Source organism: Eutrema salsugineum, unplaced genomic scaffold (assembly GCF_000478725.1).
Source record: "Eutrema salsugineum unplaced genomic scaffold, Eutsalg1_0 scaffold_22, whole genome shotgun sequence".
Taxonomy (NCBI): domain Eukaryota; kingdom Viridiplantae; phylum Streptophyta; class Magnoliopsida; order Brassicales; family Brassicaceae; genus Eutrema; species Eutrema salsugineum.
Window position 1 is genome coordinate 162180 of NW_006256812.1, and position 16870 is coordinate 179049.

Consider the following 16870-nt stretch of genomic DNA (forward strand, 5'->3'; position numbering starts at 1 on the left):
ACAACTGACATTCGTAGTTTCAAAACATGAAATGGATAACCACTGTAATCAAAATAATAGAAGATAAAATCCCAGTTAAAAGTTTATAGAAATATTATCGATTTTTTTTGCAACAAAGCTTAGCTAATACAAACGCATAAACCAAATTAAGCTATATTACATATATATGCGTGAAATTTTTGATATTTTTAAGTAATTAATGTTCTAATCATAAACTTGATAATAAAGAAATAAATTGATACGAGTAACCGGTGATGAACTTACTTCCGGATTCGTGAGAGAACTGAGCCAACATGGCGGCAATCTCACGCTTAGCAACGGTTCCTTTGTAGGCTGCAAAAGACTGAGCGGCAGCGATGAAAGCTTGGCGAGTATAGAACCCTTTAGCTGGGCAACGACTTCCAACTTTACTCATGATGCTGTTGAAGAACGCTGGTGTGACCACGCTAGCTATGGTACCACGAGGACCAGCGTTTAGACCGCCGCTACCGCTAGGAGTCGGAGTAGGTTTAGGTTTGGATTTGCATGGTCCACTCTGGCACCCTGTGCCGCAGTAGGCGTTTGTGGTTCCACAATATCCCCACCTGCTGCAGCACATGTTGCCTTTACATCCGTTTTTACCGCAGTTTTGTGAAAACGCTGTTTCTGTCATAATGGTTAAAGTGAAGAGGAAAATGATGAGAGCGTTCTTCAGAAGCGCATTTTGTGTCGCCATTTTTTTATTTCTTTGGTAGACTGTTTTGAAGGGAGAGAGTAGTGTGAATAAATGAGGAGGGTTTGTGGAGATATTTATAGTGTAATTTTGGCAGTATTAAATTATGTTTGGTTAATTTTAAAAATGTTTTATAAATAAGTCATGACTCATTCCTTTTCTTGTAGTTGTGATCATATATCCAATGATCATTTGAATTTGGACTTGGTCATCACGTTCAGCTGAATTAGAATAAAAGACAAAAACGAATTTTATATATCGTTCTCAGGTTACTCTTTTTTTATAAATAAAAAAATTTGGGATTGGGTCGGTTCAATTTCACCAACATCGTAGTAAAGCGATTAAAAATCTTATAACATTGAAAATTTTGTTATACATCTCGATGCGTCTAACCAAGGAGACAACCAAAAATAGTAAATATATGCATGCTGCATGCGTAGATTACATATACTACTAAACTGATTAGCTCGATCCAATGTTCGGTACGTATTCGTTTAACGAAAAACTCAAATGTGAGTATTTGTCTTTTCTATCGAATAACTCACCTAGAAATCGGTCATATCTTAAAAACCTAGAAATTGTATATCGTACGTCATTAACATATAATACAGATAAACGTGTTGCTTGACGATGAAATTATCACATTTAATATATATGTAATATGTTGCTTTGCTTTCAGGTTGTAGTATCGCTTGAGAGTCCTCCGTATACGAACTTAACCATGTAATATAATTTTAATATCGTGTAATCTTCATCTAAATAGTTTAAAACTTATTAATCAATGATATCGCCCAAAACGTTGGCCTTTTTGGTAAAAGACTTTTTCTTCATATGATATCGTCCAAAAACTTGATGCGGCTGAGAATTTAATTTAACCATAAGATGTAGTAGTCAAATTAATTTTAAGAATTCGTCACATATTTATATAATTGTTTTATGTGAACCCCAAAAATTTGAAAACATTCTCTACTAAAGATCAAATTTTAAATATCGAACTATTAACAAAATTATGACTGGTTTCTCCACGACTTGGAAAACTATGTAGAGCGGAGATCGTTCAGTTCAACATTTTTAAATTGTTTTTATAATATGATATATAATATATATATGGATATATATATATTTGGATATATGGATATATATATATTTACATATTGCTTACTTACGGTCCACTTATAAAATCAAGGTATGTGATACGATTTTTCTTTTCAAAACTATGTGATAAAATCTATTAAAAATTAAGGTACATGAATCCATATTGCAGCCAATGGAGTATATACGCCAAATATGCCATTGGAATATAAGCACGTACATAGGTTTTCAACTTTCGAGGAACTTGCAATGGTATGCAAATGAATAATAATGGAAAAATGATAATGTTAGTTAACATTTTAAAATTAATTAATAGTGAAATTCTAATTAATCGAAAGTTGTGTTGACTATATACGTTAATTAAAGGAGTTTACTCCGCGAGTCACGACAACAAAGAGGTCCATGGAATGCGTTGACGTGGCCCTATCCACTCAAAGTCAACTCAAGCAAGTCACATGCTCACATGAGGGATTTTTTTTTTTGTGTTAATTGGTCGAGACGTAACTTATTACTATTTCTTTTGACAGTCATGTGCTTTTTTTTTTCCAACAAAAAAAAGCATAATATCACAAAATAATATCTTCATAATCGTAATACTATACTTAATTTCGGATTTGATCTAGAGTGATCTGATCTATAATTTACTTATTTTATGGCCACCAATTTTTTAATATGTCACCCAGTGAATGGTATCGTTTTTTATTTTGAATTGATTGTTAAACAATTTTCGTTTACATTTATTGGAAGTGAAATCTGAAAGAAAGTGAATTGAATATAAAAGGGACTAAAACAGTTTTCTTCGTCTTCTTTCAAACCACAGCCGTAGAAGATTGCGTAGCCAAGGTGTTTAATGATGCTGGAGTGTGAATCAGAAATGTTGATATTATTGCAAGATGGCATATTATTTCAAATGAAACCAAGAAAAAAGGATTGATGTTTTATGATATTCCGAGTTTGTATATAGGTTTTGATGTATATACAATATATGAGTATTGTTACTTAGTCACAAATCACAGTCATGCATGAAAGTGAATACATGAAAACAAGGATTTTTGAGCATCAAAAGAACACATTTACTCTAGTGTACGAGTCACGTATCTTATCAATCCCAAGTCACTCGAACTAAAAAGTTCTATTAACCGACATAACCTAGTTCACGTCATCTTTACAAATGTGATAAACTAAGTAAACTCATCATACGTTGTATATTTTCCTAGTTTTGGTTTATCTTTTTCTTTTTAAATGTAATTAAAATTGTGTAGTCTGTACTTTTATAATCTACGTTATTAAGTCGACCCAAAAATCAAATGAAATCAATAAATGATTTAAATTAAATCACATCATATTCAATATAGATTTCTGTTTAACCATACGTACATTTATTGTAGATTTGATAATGTAAAATAGTTATTTTTTATATATCGAAAAAATAAAAGAGATATATCCTAAAAAGCATTAAAACAGGTTTTTGATCATCTAATTGTGCAATTGTTGAAAATTTAACTAGTGGTAATACTTTACAATTCCATTAAAATAATATTGTTAACAGTTCAACTCAAACATTGTTTTTTAAATTGTCAGCACAAGGAAAAATTTCATAGATTTGAAAATCATCTTCCACAGAGAGTCAGAGTCTGACTACTAAAAAGGTTCTTCAGCGAACAAGACAAATAAGAAGTCAGGGAAAGAGGCCCTCTCGATGTCGATTATGATGCGTATACGTGCGAAACCTCTCATGTGTAAGTCGACGCTCATTTTACGTGTGTATGTGGACCCATCTTTTCTGTAACTATTTCGTATATTTTAAGATATTTTCCCTAGTTCAAGCCTCAAGTACTGCAGGCGTCTATCCGTAATCCGGATAGCATTGAAAAACAAATCGTTTTCTTTTATTGTCTGTCAATATCTTTTTTGATTCGAAAATGCATCCATTTCTTTAGGCCTCTCGGTCCGTGTTACTGAAAAATTTACAAATTATTCTTCCATGTCAAGTGTGAAAATCATTACATGCATATTTTGCGAGAATTTTGTTTTTGTTAGGAATCTCAGATTTGAAGTGAAATGGGATCTAATCTAGATTATATTAGAAAGATATTAAGCGTGGTTTACCGTTTGTTCACACTTTTTATTCAACTTTCACCTACAATACATCTTCTCTAAAATTTCCCAATTGTTCATACTTTGTATTCATTATGTATCACTCTTATAGAATTTCGCTTTGCTTTCAACTTATTTTGTTTTCAGACCAAAAAACAAACAATCCTCTGTAAAATTTAAATTTTTGCAGTAATCATTAAAAAGGTGAAAAATGTAGTAAATGCGTTTATATGGATAAGGTGATATACTTCAACTTGTGACAACCGATACAAACATTACAGGGATACATCAGGATACACCTCGTAATTAATCTTTTATTCGACACGTTCAATTACTTATTGACTCACACGTACGTGCAAGACCAACTTCATTCCATGATACTAACCACATTTAACATCTTTAACAACTTAGACTTGTTCCAGGAGTGATCCCAAACATCCTACAGAACTCCAAGTAGCGGTTAACTCTGCTTTGCACCGCTGCTGGACGCCGACCGTTGCATTCGCCACCATTGATCTTCCTCGTGGTTGCTCCAAAGCCTTGGTCCAAGACCGGACGAACATTCTGGTTCCAGAACCACATGGCACACTTAAAGGCCACTTCAGGGCTACGAGCCACCATATCTGGATCAGTCAAGAGAGGGAGTTCAAGGAACTTTCCGGCTGCACCGTAGTTGTAGTTCCATGTGATTTGGATTGGACCGCGACCATAATAGTCCTTTCCTGGTTGACAAGGGTAGACTGTGCTAGCTTGGCAGTACTTTCCTCTCGCTATTTCTTCTTTGTAACAAAAACCTTTACAAAATATCCGGTTTTTATTTCAAGACATGTCCCCAACAATTTGTTAAATAAATAATATATGCCAAAAATAGTAAAACTAGGAGTTCTTGTCTCGAGAATACTATTTACCAAACAAATAATGCGTGCAACTTAGGTGGTATAACTATCTAGAAGGGTGGTTTATGGTGAACACTTACTTCCAGATTCGTGTGAGAACTGAGCCAACATGGCGGCAATTTCACGCTTAGAGACAGTTCCTTGATAGGCCGGGAACGATTGGGCTGCCGCAATGAAAGCCTGGCGAGTGTAGAACCCTTTTGCTGGGCAGCCGTTTCCGACTTTGCTCATGATACCATCAAAAAATGATGGTGTGACAACGTTTGCGATTGTATCACGAGGATCAGCGTTTAGGCCGCCCGTGCCACCGCTAGGAGTTGGTGTGATTGGTGTGGTTCCGGAGCTGCACGGTCCGCTTCTGCACCCGGTGCCACAGTAGGCGGGTGTGGTGCCACAATATCCATATCTACTGCAGCACATGTTGCCCGCACATCCAGTACTACCGCAGTTTTGTGAAAACGCGGTTTTTGTCACGATGGTTAACGTGAAGAGAAAAAGGATGAGAGCGTTTTTGAGGATCGCTCTTTGGGTAGCCATTTTTCTTTTTTGTGTGGAGTGAGTGAGAAGGAGATTGTTGTGTGAAGAAATCAATGTGGTTGTGGATGTATTTATAGTGTAAAGATTGTGTCTATTTAAATGATATTTTGATCAAGTTTAGGTGTTTCTCGATTATTGATTGGCTTCTAATTAGTCCAAGTCAATGGCCCTTTGTACCACAAAATAATAAGTCAATGATCCATTCTTTCTTGTCGTTACGAGAATCCATGTCGGTCATGAATTCGATTAAATAATCAAGTTGATATGATTAAAATATTTTTTTAAAGAAAACAACTTGATATAGATAAACAAGTTTGGATAAATGCAAAATTCTGAGGTTTTCTTTATTAAATAATTAGCGTTATCGCTGGTTAGAAGAAAAATACAACGAAGATGGATATCTCTCGAACGCTATTAGGGGTCAAAAGAAAAAAATAATGCTATTCGATGTTTAGCTAATCAAATAATGCATTTAGAAATGTAAGAAAATTGAATATTACCATATGTTAAGATAAAATGTAGAAAAAAAACTCCCAATATTAACCTAACCGAACACAATCGATTGCAATTGCAAGCAGTCATGCATGGGTATCAAACCAAGCTAACCGAATCAGTCTACCAACCCGGTCTAGAAAGAGGCTAGAACCATCGAGAGGCTCAAGTGAAACGACACCGTTAGGGACCTCTTTGAGGATAGATAAACTTAGCGATCGCTTCTCCGTTCTCTCTCACAGCTCAGCTTCTCCGTCGTTTTATTTTGGACGCAAAGGGGGAAAAATCGAATCCTTTTCCTCGAAGGAAAAACTAGGGTTTCGAATTCTCTGTCCCTTCAAGGCTTCAACAAGGTACGATTATGGTCTCTGACTCTCCTTTTTTCTATGATTTCTGGTTTGTAGCGAGCTTCTCATTGTTCTTACCTTATGATCGCCGAACCTGTTCCTTTCTATTCAATTGACTAGAAGTTCCTGACTTTTGGTAACTACTATTGCTTATCGTTACATGAACGCGATATAATTATCCCTTTGTTTTGTTTGGAATAGCGTCTTTGGTATGCTCTAAATTCTGATCATTTCATGAAGAACTTCTTCTGGGCCTTCTCATTATAAATCTTCGTTTTTTCCTGTTGATTTTTTTTGCAGTTAAGATCCGAAAGTTTATGCACTAAGATAAGCATTGGGAAAAAGATGAGCTTTACTCAGGCTAATTGTTTTCGACCATCCTACTGTCCTGCAAGAATAAGTCGACCGAATTGTGTCTCCAGTGTACCTAATAGGTCGTCTTTACGCTTTAATTATTGCCCTCGTGCGTCATTTACTCTCCGAGCAACTGCGTCAACGTCTACTCAGTTTTCGCCTCTGTTAAATCACCGGCGTCGTGCACCTAATGGGAAATGGAAGCAAAGTTCTGCTGTGTGCTTATTTGGTGGGAAGGATAAGTCTAATGGTGGTGACGAGGTCAGATGCTTTCCCTCGTTTTAAGTTCTCCTGTGTGTAAATTATTTTACTTTTTAACCAGAGAGTGATATCTTTTGTGTATGTCTCCAAGAACTTAGGGTCAGAACTCTGCTGTTTCGTTTTCTGATATTAAGTTGAAATGTCTTTTGAATCTCGTTTCCAATGGTTGTTGTAATGAATTTTGTCGTCAGATATCACCATGGAAAGCGATAGAGAAAGCTATGGGGAAGAAATCGGTTGAAGATATGTTGCGTGAGCAGATACAAAAGAAAGACTTTTATGATACAGACAGTGGCGGCAACACTCCTCCACGTGGCGGAGGAGGCGGTGGTGGAAACGGTGGAGAGCGTTCTGAAGGCTCGGGAGGAGAAGACGGTGGTTTTGCTGGGATTGCAGATGAAACTCTGCAAGTGGTATTAGCAACCTTAGGCTTCATCTTGCTGGTAAAGACACAACTTTTTAAACAGATTTGAAACATTATCGTATCTTGCTCTGATTGAATGTTCCTTTTGTTTTTTTTCCGCAGTACACCTACATCATTACTGGGGAGGAATTGGTCAAGCTTGCAAGGGATTACATTAGGTTTCTGATGGGGAAACCTAAGACTGCTCGATTGACCAAGGCCTTTGATGGTTGGAATGGATTCATGCAGAAGATGTCGAGGCAAAGAGTTTACGATGAGTACTGGCTAGAAAAGGCGATCATCAACACGCCGACCTGGTATGACAGCCCCGACAAGTACAAAAGTGTCCTCAGGGCTTATGTGGACTCAAACTCTGATGAACAGTTAGATTAAATCCCGTGGCAGCTTCACCTTTGTTAGGAACTGGATGTGATTCACAATAACAATTGAGGTTTTTCATAGGTTCAGCTTCTGCTCTGTAATCAAGAATCAAGTTCTTGAATTTAGTCAATCTTTGCGCTTAGTTTTATACATTACATGATCATTTTATTCTCACGATGGAAATCAAATAAAACGCAAGCCAAAATCTATCATAACATAAATCAAAATCTCTTAAATCTTTCAATATCTTTCAAAATTGTAATTTCTACGCAACAATTGCAAATCAATGAGAACACACGAAAGGAAAAATCAAAGCTTCTTGGTTTTAGTGGTTGAAGTGCCTTCTTTCTTCTCTGCCTCTGTGGACTTCTTCCGGTCTTTCCTCTCCCTCTTCTTCAAAGCAGTCATGTGGGCCTTAAGAATGGTAGCATATGATGCTTGAAATCTCTGGTGATCCTTAGCGCCAACCTAAAACAAGAAAGCATTGCAACAAGTTAGCTCTTCAGTGTAAACTTAGAGATTATAGACCAGTATTCACATCCTTATCCCCGGTATCGACTCATAAAGGCTTGAGGGATGATGATTTTGATGTTTCATTGAACGACCTGTCTTCCCAGATGCCAGATGCCAATTATAATGGTTTAAGGAAGAATTGAGTCGAGAGCTAAGGGACAATCTTTCGGCTAATGGATATGATGGTTTACTCATGCCTACTTAAACGTTTGGAAACAAACATGGTTCTAGAATGCAATCTTAAGATCATGTGTAGAACATACCGATGTGGAAATCGTTTTCTTTGCATCAGTTGCTCGAATAAGGCATCTGTATTCCATGGATTCTCCAGATGAGCTCTGTTTCCTCTTCTGCAGCTTAGACTTCAAAGTCGCTGACACAAGTAATATAAAATCATATAAGATAGCTTCGAAAATATAACTCAACTATAACCAGATAACAAAATTGGAGGAAGGTCCAGATGAGATTGTCAAGTAGAAAAGCCAAACTTACATCTTTTCAAAGTAACCCACACAGAACCCTTCTCTTTGCTTTTCTCGAACATGCTCGTGAGTTCATTGAGGAATGGGTCCAACTGTAATAGAACCTGAAAAACCAAACAAGATGAGAGTATGATCAGCCAAAACCAAAGCAAATGCAAGTGGGAACAATAGTTTTTTCCTCCATTAATCATTGAAAAACTATACTCTAGTGTCAATGCGGAATCAATTCCCAGCAAAAACCAAACGAAGAATTAACAATTCCCACAATAATCTTAGCACCTAACCGTAGAACACCTTGTTTACAATTCCTCATATTCTGTAAAGTATCATATAGCTACTACGATAATGCTGGATGGATCGAGAATTACCATTGTTAAATCTCAGATGGATACTTATTGCAGATCCTTAATCACTGAAAAGACTTCTTCTCTCTCGGATGCTGTGAAAAATAAACATAACCACAATGCAAACGAAGGGAAAAGTGAGATCTGTTGGAATTGACTTTGCCAACATCAATCGAATTCGCAACTTGATTATAAGCACAACTGAAACAATTGCTCGGAACAACTCGGATTCTGATCGATTCTACGCTAGAAAAACGATTAAATTCCGATTATAAAAACCCTAGATCATCATAGATTCTGAACAAATCTACACGAAAATCAACAACACAAGCGCATGATAGAATTGAGTCAATTTGTAATAACTCAGAACGCAAAATCGGATTGATCCAGAACAAGAACCATGTTTGATGAGCTCAAAATCCACGAGACATAAGAATCAAAAATCGTTAAATAACCAAAAAAAAATTAACTGACCAGAGACTAGAAACTGATGATCTGCTCCGAAAACCCACCGGCCGGAGGAAATTATTCGGTAATAAGTAATAACTAATAAGAGGTCGTCGCAAGTAAGAGACGAAAGGACTGATTTAAAGTTGGGCTTTATATCCAAAATAATGGGCCTTAGTAAGCCCATCGTTCGTAAAACCCTAGTCAGGTTTATCGTTGCTCTCTCTCTCTCTCTCTGCAAATTCTTCGACTTTCTTCTTCGATTTTCTTATCATTGAGAATCCTAATTGCTCCCGTTACCTACAGTAGATTGGTCGGGATCTGATTGCTGCGTCGAAGACCCTACTTTCCGAGCAGTCGCACAGTTTGCACGTGCTCAGAACCTGCCCTGAAGCTCAACGATGGGGAAAAAAGGAGGGAGCCAGAAGAGAGGAAGCAAAAGTACAAAAACTCGCAAAGATATCCTCGAAGACCAATACGATGACGAGATTGACGCCTGTAAATTTCTGCCCATGTGAAAAAAAAATTGTCTTTTTTTTTCCTAATGCTTAATCGATTATCGGAATGACTAGGTCGACATTGTTTGGTGCTTAGTAGCTCTATTTCTGCTCGGTATACGAGTTTGATGGGTAGTGAAAAATTATGCGAATTTGAGAGATGTGTGTGATTGGTTGCTTATTTGTTAGAGATTTTTCAGTGTTTTGGGTTTTTATGTATTTGGTTTTGATGAAATTTTCGATGATTGGTTTGTCTCCGCAGTTCATAAACAGAGGGATATTGTTCCATTGGATGTTAACGATGATACTGATGAATCAGATGAAGATGATGTGCAACCTGTTTTTGATTTAAAGGTTTGTTAATTGGTTTGTGTTTTAGATAAAGATTTTCCTTTTGAAACTCTTCTGTCCAATTCCCTACAATGCTTTACTTTTATTTTTTGGTCACTTTGGCTTATAGGGTGTGGATGATGAAGATGAGGATGAGGAGGATGAAGATACAGAAGACGAAGAGGAATCCGAAAATGGACTTACTGCGAAAAGTAAGGATGCCTTCTTATTCTATTCCTATCGAAGACAGAATGCCTAAAATTAATCCTTTTCTGAGTGTGCTAATCATTCTGTCATTGGTGCCTTAATAATTGTGCAGTGATAAGGCAAAAGAAATATCTGCGGGCTAAGTTTGGTGATGGTGATGATGAAATGGCTGATGATGATGATAAGGAGAAAGATGAGGAAGACAAAAGCACATGGGGTGGACCTCGACGAAAGGACCAATACTATAATGGTGATAATGTAGATTTTGAGGTATTGAGTTTTGTTGTTGTTTTACATCTGCAACTTTGCCTCGATTCCTATTCTTTAAAAAGCTTGATTCCTTTTTGTATATTTTATGTTCTCTCTGAAACAAACTTGACATACGTTGTTAATTTGGTTTGATGTGATTTTAAAGCTCCAATCAAGTGATGATGATGAGGACCTTAAAGCAGAAGAAGAGGAGGTGAAAAGACTACGGGCAGCGCAAGTAGGATCCATTACGGCAGCTGATGCTGGGTTAGAAGATGATAGTGAAGAGAGTGACCGAGAATTAACCATGGAGGTGGGTTATGCGTGTTACGAAGAACCATCGTGTCGTTGGTATCCTGTTTCTTAGATAATTGACGCATCATACTTGTTATATTTGGCAGGAAATTTCTGTTAGAGGCAAGCAGGCTACAAAATCCATCACAGATAAGATAGGAAAGGATGACAAAGAAACACATGTTGAAGAGATCAAGAAAGACATAAACTCTTTGTCAAAAGAAGAGCAAATGGATGTAGTATATAGGTAAAGTTGATGGCTTCTGCTCAAAAATTTCCATTTGTTTAAATATATCCGTATTACATATATGTACAATAATATTTACGTGATTATGTCTTTCCTGTAGTTCTGCTCCGGAAATAGTTGGTCTTTTATCTGAGTTAAATGATGCGGTCGAAGAGCTTGAGACTAAGATAAATCCTGTTATGAGTAAGGTAAAACCTCTTTACTGTTCCACGATTTTTCTTTAGATTTCTGTATTGCCATTTTATATTCTGCAATTCGAAAGAAGTCACTGTGGCTCCTCCAGAAACTTTATGCAATTATGTCTCCTTGCAGTTAAAGGAAGGAGGAATTCCCTTGAATGGTGGAACTAGGTACTTGGAGGTTAAGCAGCTTCTGCTACTGGCCTATTGCCAATCTATAACGTTTTATTTTCTACTCAAGTCTGAAGGGCAGCCCATCCGTGATCATCCGGTCCTTGCCCGTCTTGTAGACATCAAAGCTTTGTTGGATAAGGTTCTGTAGTACCATTTTAAGTTTTTTTGTATCTCCAGAAATGCTATTTACATGTTGAATGACTATACAAGCAACGTTTGTTAATTTATCATTGCACCTTAATTAATGTATTACTCTGTATATAATTAGATCAAAGAACTTGATGGAGAGCTTCCCACTGGATTTGAGGAGTCTCTAGCGAAAAGTATTGCTAATGGAACAGTGCAAAAGGTGGTCAAGGACGATGCGCTCTCTTCACCTGTTTCTTCTCCGGTAGATGGAATCACACAAGACACAGTCGAGGTAGAAGTTGGATATTACTCGCTGTCACTTGAGTTTGTTTCTTATGTTTGACACTTTCTTTGTATCCACTTGCTGATCTCCGTTTATTCAGCCGGTGAAAATCGACAAAGTGAGAGAAGACAAGAAGAAAAAAGGAGAGAAACGCAAGCACCAGGTGAAGAAAGATCTGAGCATTTCCTGATTTTTCTATTGAACTCATCAAAGCTCTTGCTTACTGTCACATTTCCCTATGTTTTGTTATCACCGTTGCTGTTTTGTTTAACTTGAACAAATCTGCTTTCTTTGTAGCAGAGTGATCAAGTTAATGTGCAAAGTGAAGAAATGTTGAAACTTCGAGCTGCTCTAGAGGGAAAGCTAAGAAGCAATGGAGTTTTTGGTTCTACTTCTTCGAAGTCTGATAAGGCTCAAAAACGTCAGAAATTAGCTAATAGGTAATTTCTTCTGTTATTTTCTTCTTACTCGTTTACCTTGATGGTCTATGTTGTCCCTTTCTGAATATTGTGGTGTATTAATAATTTTCAATCCTGGGTGTAACCAGGAAGCTAGAGACATTCGATGATTATGTGGATGATGCAGAAAATAGCACACTGATGTACCAGCTGATAAGCTCACAAAGCTTGTGTCCACCAAACGGAAGTTCAAGGTAACATATAGCTGATGTGAAACGTAGACATTTCTTTGTCACTTTTTCCCCCCATTCTTTTGTTAAGTCTTTTCACTTCATGTTTTTGAAGACTGTTTCTGGAGATGATGATTTACCGCAAAGAGATGATATCGGAGAACGACGTAGAAAGTTTGAGCTCAAAGTTTTGGCTGGAGCTGGTGTGAAGTCAGAGGAAGATGGCAGAAATGAAAGTGGGGCATTTGCAACAGATGACGATGATGATGATGATATTGACATGGTTGATAATGATGACGGATCAGAAGGCTCAGAAGATGAATTTTATAAACAAGTGAAACAGAAACAACAAGCTAAACGAGCTGCCAAAGCAGAGATCTATTCAAGGTTATTATCCACTACATTAACCATTCTTTTTTTGAAGACCTTCACTTGTGATAATATAACATGTGTTGATCTCATTGGCACGATTGGTGTTGTTTCAGGAAACCATCATTGCCTACGTCATTACCAGAAAGTGTAGATGGAAAACGACTGATTTCAAATGAGGTTACATTGTTTTCAAAACACACAACACCATCTTCTTCTTTTTTCTAACCATGCAAGCTTCTCTAACTTCCCTCTTCTTGTTTTTTAATCTCCAATTAATTGCAGATTTATTCGAACAGAGGATTGACTCGACATCGCAACAAGGACCTAAAAAACCCAAGAAAGAAGTACCGGGTAAACAATCTTACAAAAAAAGCCAGTTTCTGTCTGTCGTTTCCTTATTACCTTGTTTATTCGCGTTAACTCGAATGTTTTGGGACCTTGATTCTGTTTGCAGGTAAAGCACAGGAAGAAAGTCATCGACCGCAAAGGACAAGTCAGAGACATCAGGAAACCTTTGGGTGCATCATATGGAGGAGAAGGTTCCGGTATCAATCCCAACATAAGCCGGAGCATACGGATCAAGAACTAGCCTCCATTTCCTATGTCGCCACCTTTATTTTTTCCTTTCTTCTTTTTTCTGTTGTTGTATTTTACTCTTCTATTTTGCATTTCACTCTTCTTCAATACTCGAACGAATCATTGCTTTGCAAATTTTGATTTTTGATTTTTGTTTTAATTGATCGTCTTACATTTGTATTTTTTTGTTTAAACTTGCTAACCCTTCAAGGAAACTAAAGATAATTTATTTTAGCTTTTCACTTTTATTTTATTTTATTTTTGTAAGGTGTCTGATTAAGTTTATGGATTTTATAGTTATCAGCATAAAATCTCGGAGTCATTAATTTAAAGTTATCTGTATTTAGCATTTATCATTTACTGATACTTTGGGGATATTAGAAAATAGAACTTTTAAATTTTACTGAACGGACTAAAAGTCTAAAACAAACTAAAAATACGATATGGTGAAATGCGTTTGCCCACGCTTTATTTATATCACCGAGATCCGGACATGTGTTGTTCAAAAATTCGTAGAGTTTTTAAACAAAAGTATTAGAAGTTTACAATAGATAGTTTACCTTTTTCGACAAAAAAAAGAAGAAGATAGTTTACCTTTTAAATTTATATATTATTTAAATCGCTTTTTTCGGTAACCATCTCTCTCTGTGTGTTTAGGTTAATTTTAGTGTATATATAGGGGACGTACATATAGCCAAGCAAAGAATAGAAGAGTTTTCAGACGTCAATCAAAATCAAACATGCCTAAAGCACACATATATCTTTGTTTCATCATTTTCTTACATCTTTCATCAGGTAATCTAATCACAAGTAATCATCAGATTTATATAATTGACCGATCGAAATTACTTATATATATATATCGACTGCACTGATATATATATATATATGTGAGCTTATATCATTTGAAAGTTGTATTGTAAGGTTTGTAAGTTTCATAACAATTTCAGATTTATTTCTATGTTACAGAAGAAAATTTGATGAGAGTCAGCGCACAGGTACATGATTATAATTACTCATAAGTGAAAAGAAATGTTAAAATCTAATCAAAAATCAATCTCATATATTTTTATGCTATTTGAATGTTCTCTTTATTGCATGCAGAGCCAGGGAGATTGGTGTGTGGCAAACCCTACTACGGATAATGCAAAGCTTTTACAAAACATAGATTTCGCATGTTCTAAAATCGATTGTCAAATTATAATGGAAGGAGGTCCATGTTTTAATCCGAACACTCCCCTTAATCACGCTTCTGTCGCCATGAATCTTTATTACCAAGCTCAAGGAAGACACTTTTGGAATTGCCAATTTGAAGGCTCTGGTCTCATTACCGTAATTGATCCTAGTGAGTTTCTTTTTCTCTCTAAACAATCATGTAACTTTCTTCTGTTAATCCCGGATCAATAATTTATTATTTTTCTCCTATTTTCAGGCTATGGGGATTGCAAATATCAATTTCGTAAATGAAGTCTACAAAGCTTCGACACCGTGACAAAGAAAAACAAAAATTCTAGCTTGAATGGTTCGATTTATCATCTTGTAAAACATATGACTATTCTATAATTGTCAGGGACTAATAAATTTACGATGATGTATTAATAAATTGGTGTATGCGTTTCTTTTCTTATTAACACAACATCTTATTTTATTTTCGATACAAAATATTATTCCGAACACGCATTTTCGATATTTTGACTCATGGCTCATATCCGACAAAATCTTATCATAAAAAAATAACATGTTGGATCGACGAAACCATTTTCAGGGTAGGCTGATTTCTAGTCATATCGTTGAGAGTAATTATAGGTTGGACCGACTATGGTTTGGCTGAATTTCTTGCAAAACAATACCTAACTTACACTTACACATACGGTTCTGTACAGTTTCATGAAAGTCTTATAACTCTGTTTTTGTTCGATAAACCATATGACATATTTCGACCAAAAAAAACATATGACATATTTCGACCAAAGAAAACATATGACGTAACAATTTGAGTTTTGTTCTAGATTCTATGATAGGATATTAGAGTATACGAAACGTGGCTATAGGTACTTAATTGTGTTATATTGCTTTCTTTCTCGATTCGGGTTAGTGATCAAATTTTTCTAAATATAAAACTATATGTATTTATATAATAATAATTCACATTTACATATTAGAATTGATATAGGTAGGATTAGTTAGTACTTAGTAGGGTTAGTTAGGTCTTAATGCGTAAAAAATAATTATTAAATCATATACACGAGCAAATGTGGCAGCATATATATGCAGACGAGTTATAGTGGGAAGGAATGTGAGAAGAAGATTGTCTTGTCACTTAGTTGAAATATTTTAATATTCTTGCTTGAATTGTATTCCAAAGGTACATTATGCGTTTTTTCTTTCTAACACTTATATAGTTATTATATTTCAAGTCTTCAATATATATAATCTGTCCGAGTTTTGTTTAAAATAAATGTTCTCCCCAAATTAACCTGAAACAACACGTTGACAAAAACAAAAACAAAAAACCTGAAACAACACAACAACCACGCTACTCTAATCAGTTTACCAACTATTTTTTTTTTTTTTTTGTAAAAAAAGTTTACCAACTATTACAATTTACAAAACATCAATATTGTGATTTTCTAAGTTTATAACCAGAAAAACGTTAGGTGCAAAACCTAACCTAATCTATGAAATTGTGGAAAATCGGTTTATTGTTAATTATAACATATGATCAACTATGAAGTAGCAAACTATACGTAGTTTGAAATTACAGTAAAAATACTCGAATCATGGTCTCTCAATTTATAGACTGAAAACACCATAAATCACGTGAACTAGCGCATGTAAATACTTTACGAAGGAAGGCAAGAAAGTGAGAATCACGCGCGAAATGAAAGGCGTGTGATTATTATCGTGAGACAAACAAAAGGAATCAACCTTGTCTATGATAATTTCTTCAGATTCTGTTCTCATTTCGATACCAAACAAAGAAAACTCATATTTTTTGTTTATTGATAGTTGCAAAATGTCAAAAAACGACAGTACCACTTTCGTAATTATGATTACTATATACACCTGATCAACAAATCAGAATCTCTCCACTAAACCTAATGTTTTTGTTGTCCAAGTATTTTAAAATTTTAAAACTATATACTTTTTTTGGCGGGGACAGGAACATTTATATATACTTAAGAAACGATAATTATGGCATCCCTGCTGTCGATGGCTTCATTTGTTTTATTTAAAGAAAAAGAAGAAGATAATAATGGCATATTTCTTCTTTGAGACGACCTGCTTTTGCATTTATTTTTTCTTGATGATATTAGGGAAGCTTTATGATTGATTAAGGATGCAGT

The 16870-nt window shown here is 35.6% G+C and overlaps 7 protein-coding genes across 7 annotated transcripts in view; 3 read left to right on the forward strand and 4 right to left on the reverse strand.

The window, feature by feature from the left end:
• LOC18015581 (endochitinase At2g43600) overlaps positions 1–791 on the reverse strand; it is a 3581-nt gene extending 2790 nt beyond the window's left edge. Inside the window, exon 1 of the mRNA XM_006397471.2 lies at positions 737–791. The gene's annotated coding sequence lies outside the window, so the exon portion shown is untranslated. The remainder of the gene's footprint in view (positions 1–736) is intronic.
• LOC112086205 (endochitinase At2g43610) lies at positions 20–758 on the reverse strand. The gene is made up of 2 exons (XM_024155076.1): positions 265–758; positions 20–42 (listed from the first exon to the last, which is right to left on the reverse strand). Exons 1-2 carry the CDS (start codon positions 713–715, stop codon positions 20–22), a joined length of 474 nt encoding a protein of 157 aa, XP_024010844.1. The 5' UTR covers positions 716–758.
• A 3324-nt stretch (positions 792–4115) lies between the features above and the next one.
• Positions 4116–5372, reverse strand: LOC18015582 (endochitinase At2g43620). Its single transcript, XM_006397472.2, has 2 exons — positions 4878–5372; positions 4116–4695 (listed from the first exon to the last, which is right to left on the reverse strand). Exons 1-2 carry the CDS (start codon positions 5332–5334, stop codon positions 4301–4303), a joined length of 852 nt encoding a protein of 283 aa, XP_006397535.1. The 5' UTR covers positions 5335–5372; the 3' UTR covers positions 4116–4300.
• Positions 5373–6043: 671 nt separating this feature from the next.
• LOC18015583 lies at positions 6044–7794 on the forward strand. Its single transcript, XM_024155052.1, has 4 exons — positions 6044–6179; positions 6474–6788; positions 6980–7231; positions 7315–7794. Exons 2-4 carry the CDS (start codon positions 6519–6521, stop codon positions 7582–7584), a joined length of 792 nt encoding a protein of 263 aa, XP_024010820.1. The 5' UTR covers positions 6044–6179; positions 6474–6518; the 3' UTR covers positions 7585–7794.
• On the reverse strand, positions 7766–9485 carry LOC18015585 (signal recognition particle 14 kDa protein). Its single transcript, XM_006397473.2, has 5 exons — positions 9386–9485; positions 8936–9006; positions 8578–8671; positions 8349–8458; positions 7766–8040 (listed from the first exon to the last, which is right to left on the reverse strand). Exons 2-5 carry the CDS (start codon positions 8936–8938, stop codon positions 7882–7884), a joined length of 366 nt encoding a protein of 121 aa, XP_006397536.1. The 5' UTR covers positions 8939–9006; positions 9386–9485; the 3' UTR covers positions 7766–7881.
• Positions 9486–9600: 115 nt separating this feature from the next.
• LOC18015584 (something about silencing protein 10) lies at positions 9601–13765 on the forward strand. Its single transcript, XM_024155104.1, is given in 17 exon segments — positions 9601–9856; positions 10118–10209; positions 10316–10397; positions 10505–10662; positions 10808–10954; positions 11043–11182; positions 11283–11370; positions 11495–11674; positions 11804–11956; positions 12048–12110; positions 12245–12387; positions 12495–12541; positions 12544–12599; positions 12691–12962; positions 13061–13124; positions 13230–13298; positions 13402–13765. Coding segments are annotated over 17 exon segments (1986 nt in total). The 5' UTR covers positions 9601–9759; the 3' UTR covers positions 13537–13765.
• Positions 13766–14212: 447 nt separating this feature from the next.
• LOC18015586 (major pollen allergen Ole e 10) lies at positions 14213–15149 on the forward strand. The gene is made up of 4 exons (XM_006397476.2): positions 14213–14318; positions 14493–14521; positions 14628–14868; positions 14956–15149. Exons 1-4 carry the CDS (start codon positions 14264–14266, stop codon positions 14988–14990), a joined length of 360 nt encoding a protein of 119 aa, XP_006397539.1. The 5' UTR covers positions 14213–14263; the 3' UTR covers positions 14991–15149.
• The last annotated feature ends 1721 nt before the right edge of the window (positions 15150–16870 follow it).

Excerpts from the sequence above, each read along its gene's own strand:
- LOC18015583 (XM_024155052.1), top strand. The coding sequence starts at position 6,519 with ATGAGCTTTACTCAGGCTAATTGTTTTCGACCATCCTACTGTCCTGCA. Across the intron at positions 6,789-6,979 it reads AGTCTAATGGTGGTGACGAG|ATATCACCATGGAAAGCGAT; the intron begins GTCAGATGCTTT and ends TTTTGTCGTCAG. Across the intron at positions 7,232-7,314 it reads CCTTAGGCTTCATCTTGCTG|TACACCTACATCATTACTGG; the intron begins GTAAAGACACAA and ends TTTTTTCCGCAG.
- LOC112086205 (XM_024155076.1), bottom strand. The coding sequence starts at position 715 with ATGGCGACACAAAATGCGCTTCTGAAGAACGCTCTCATCATTTTCCTC. Across the intron at positions 43-264 it reads GTTCTCTCACGAATCCGGAA|TGGTTATCCATTTCATGTTT; the intron begins GTAAGTTCATCA and ends TTTTGATTACAG.
- LOC18015582 (XM_006397472.2), bottom strand. The coding sequence starts at position 5,334 with ATGGCTACCCAAAGAGCGATCCTCAAAAACGCTCTCATCCTTTTTCTC. Across the intron at positions 4,696-4,877 it reads GTTCTCACACGAATCTGGAA|GTTTTTGTTACAAAGAAGAA; the intron begins GTAAGTGTTCAC and ends TATTTTGTAAAG.
- LOC18015586 (XM_006397476.2), top strand. The coding sequence starts at position 14,264 with ATGCCTAAAGCACACATATATCTTTGTTTCATCATTTTCTTACATCTT. Across the intron at positions 14,319-14,492 it reads TTTCTTACATCTTTCATCAG|AAGAAAATTTGATGAGAGTC; the intron begins GTAATCTAATCA and ends TCTATGTTACAG. Across the intron at positions 14,869-14,955 it reads CATTACCGTAATTGATCCTA|GCTATGGGGATTGCAAATAT; the intron begins GTGAGTTTCTTT and ends TCCTATTTTCAG.
- LOC18015585 (XM_006397473.2), bottom strand. Across the intron at positions 8,459-8,577 it reads GTGGGTTACTTTGAAAAGAT|CGACTTTGAAGTCTAAGCTG; the intron begins GTAAGTTTGGCT and ends TACTTGTGTCAG. Across the intron at positions 8,041-8,348 it reads AGAAAACGATTTCCACATCG|GTTGGCGCTAAGGATCACCA; the intron begins GTATGTTCTACA and ends TTCTTGTTTTAG.